Genomic DNA, 2,219 nt, shown 5'->3' with positions numbered 1-2,219 from the left:
TTAATTGGGGTTGGAGCTAAACTCTGCAGGACACCGGCCCTCCAGGACCCAGTTTGGGCACCCCTGCTTTAGACCAGCTACGAATGTTAAATCTTAAAATAAAATGTTAGGGTTAACACTGCATCTTTCTGGGGGAATGCAGCGATTGGTATAGTTTATTTATCGTTATTTTCAAAGCTTCAATGTACTGTCAAAAAACCTTCCTTATTGTTTATTTAATTTGAACAAATAAGTTCTTGTTAAAAACTAACCAAAATAAAAAATGATTTGCTTATAATTTCTGCACAGGAGAGACTTGGTATTGTTTCCAAACAAAAGGAAATATATCGGTATTGGTATCGTCCAAAATGATTTGGGGAAAGATATCGGCAAAGATCCAATATCGTGCATCCCTAATTAACATCCTATTCAGAAGTGGTCCAGGTGTGATGTCAAAGAACATAAAAAAAAAAATCCCTCAAATCTGAGCATCATCATTACAGAAGTATGTCTGTCTGTCTGTCTATGGCTTGTTTTATAGAGGAAATATTGGCCTGTATTGCCAATGGCCTTGCAGAAGCAGACTTTTGACTACATGCATAAAAGTGAAAACATTTTGGCTATTCTTGCCAAGAGCCCCACCCATTTAAACTGGAAATATATATGAGGTTAAATTTAACAACAGTCCAAAAATGTAATTGCTATTTTATTTTTAAATAAATTATTTCAAATGATGAGCGTTTAATAATATACTTGTTTCTACTCCAATTGGTTTTAAACATTTAAACGGTGGCTGTCATAGCTTGTTTCCATCATGGATTTATTCTAACATACATTAAGACAAAAATAAATTGAATATGTAATATGACTATATTTAGCAAAATTCTCTCTAGAGTTAAATTACATTGCATTATGTTGTTTACAAACCGTTTTAAACCACTGGTTTTTCACGGCATATTAAAGTGTCTAAACCACATTTATTGTTTGAATTCTGAGAGTTTGACAGAAGGATTTGAAAGGTGAGGCTTTGTTTTACATCAAAAGTAACAAAATGCAAAGCTCATTGCAACTAGTGGATGGATGGCTGGCATGCTACAAATGATGCTTAGTGAAGTGTTGTTCAAATATCAGCAGAAAACAGCACTGACTAAAACATCGATCTTGAGATTTAAGAATCCATATTGGTTCATCAAAATGAGAATCGATTTAATTCAAGAAATCAATATTGTTAACCCAGGCCTAGAAATTACTGTAGAAAAATGACCAACAACAGTTGACTCTTTGTACATTTCATTTGGGGGCGTTTAGCAAATCGAATGACTAGTTTTCTTTAGAAGCTCTCATTGTAGCAACCTGCTACTTTGGAAACACAACTTTGTTTTGCGGCAGACCAAAATAAGACCATCTGATTAGACAACAATGAGAAAGCTCCTGACTTTTTTTTTTATTAAGCAAAGTCACACTAACAACCTGTGTAGTTATAAACATTGTCATCGTGACAGCCTGAATTTCTAACACAGTTTGCCTGTTGTAATCTTTAAATCCTTTTGGCCCGGTATCTCCCTCTAATCTCTCCAGAATGTTTATCTAGCTGGTGTGGTGAAGTATCTGAGCAAGTTGAAACAATAGCTGGCTTAAGCGCAAGGTCTTGTTTTATTTTCCTCTTTCAGATGTGCAGCCAGTGGAGTACGAGGAGCCCAGTCACTGGTGCTCTATTGTGTACTATGAGCTGAATAATCGTGTGGGAGAGGCTTACCACGCTTCTTCCACCAGCGTGCTGGTTGATGGATTCACTGACCCATCCAACAACAAGAACCGCTTCTGCCTGGGCCTGCTCTCCAACGTCAATCGCAACTCCACTATTGAAAACACTCGCCGCCACATTGGCAAAGGTATGCATGCAGTTATTATCCACAAAGATCTTGTACATTGTAACGGTGCTTTATTTCACTCAGTCCTGGAAACCCAGTGGGACATGACTTTAGCCTTCTGCAAAGCAGTGATGTTATCATTAACTAAAGGTATTAAAAACATTTTTTGTTAATTTAAATATAGCTAAATATTAGGTGAAAAACTAAACGAACTTTAGAAATGTTGCCTTGTCAAGTAACTGAAGTTGAAGTTCTAGAATTACTAATTGAACTTATTTAAACTTAAAAAATATATTCAAACATTTAAAAATATAAAAAAAATGAACTAATAAAATGACCAAAGCACATAAAATTACAAAAAAGTAAAAA

The 2,219-nt window shown here is 35.3% G+C and overlaps 1 protein-coding gene across 5 annotated transcripts in view; it reads left to right on the top strand.

The window, feature by feature from the left end:
* smad5 (SMAD family member 5) overlaps positions 1–2,219 on the top strand; it is a 35,969-nt gene that overhangs the window by 28,182 nt on the left and 5,568 nt on the right. For all 5 annotated transcript variants that reach the window (XM_016248493.1, XM_016248494.1, XM_016248490.1 and 2 more), the window contains one exon: positions 1,650–1,871. In XM_016248493.1, the coding sequence (XP_016103979.1) occupies positions 1,650–1,871 (222 nt within the window). The remainder of the gene's footprint in view (positions 1–1,649; positions 1,872–2,219) is intronic.

This window comes from Sinocyclocheilus grahami, unplaced genomic scaffold, assembly GCF_001515645.1.
Source record: "Sinocyclocheilus grahami isolate Dianchi unplaced genomic scaffold, SAMN03320097.WGS_v1.1 scaffold880.1, whole genome shotgun sequence".
Lineage (NCBI taxonomy): Eukaryota > Metazoa > Chordata > Actinopteri > Cypriniformes > Cyprinidae > Sinocyclocheilus > Sinocyclocheilus grahami.
Note: the sequence above shows the minus strand (reverse complement) of the source record. Positions and strands in the feature narration are given on the sequence as shown.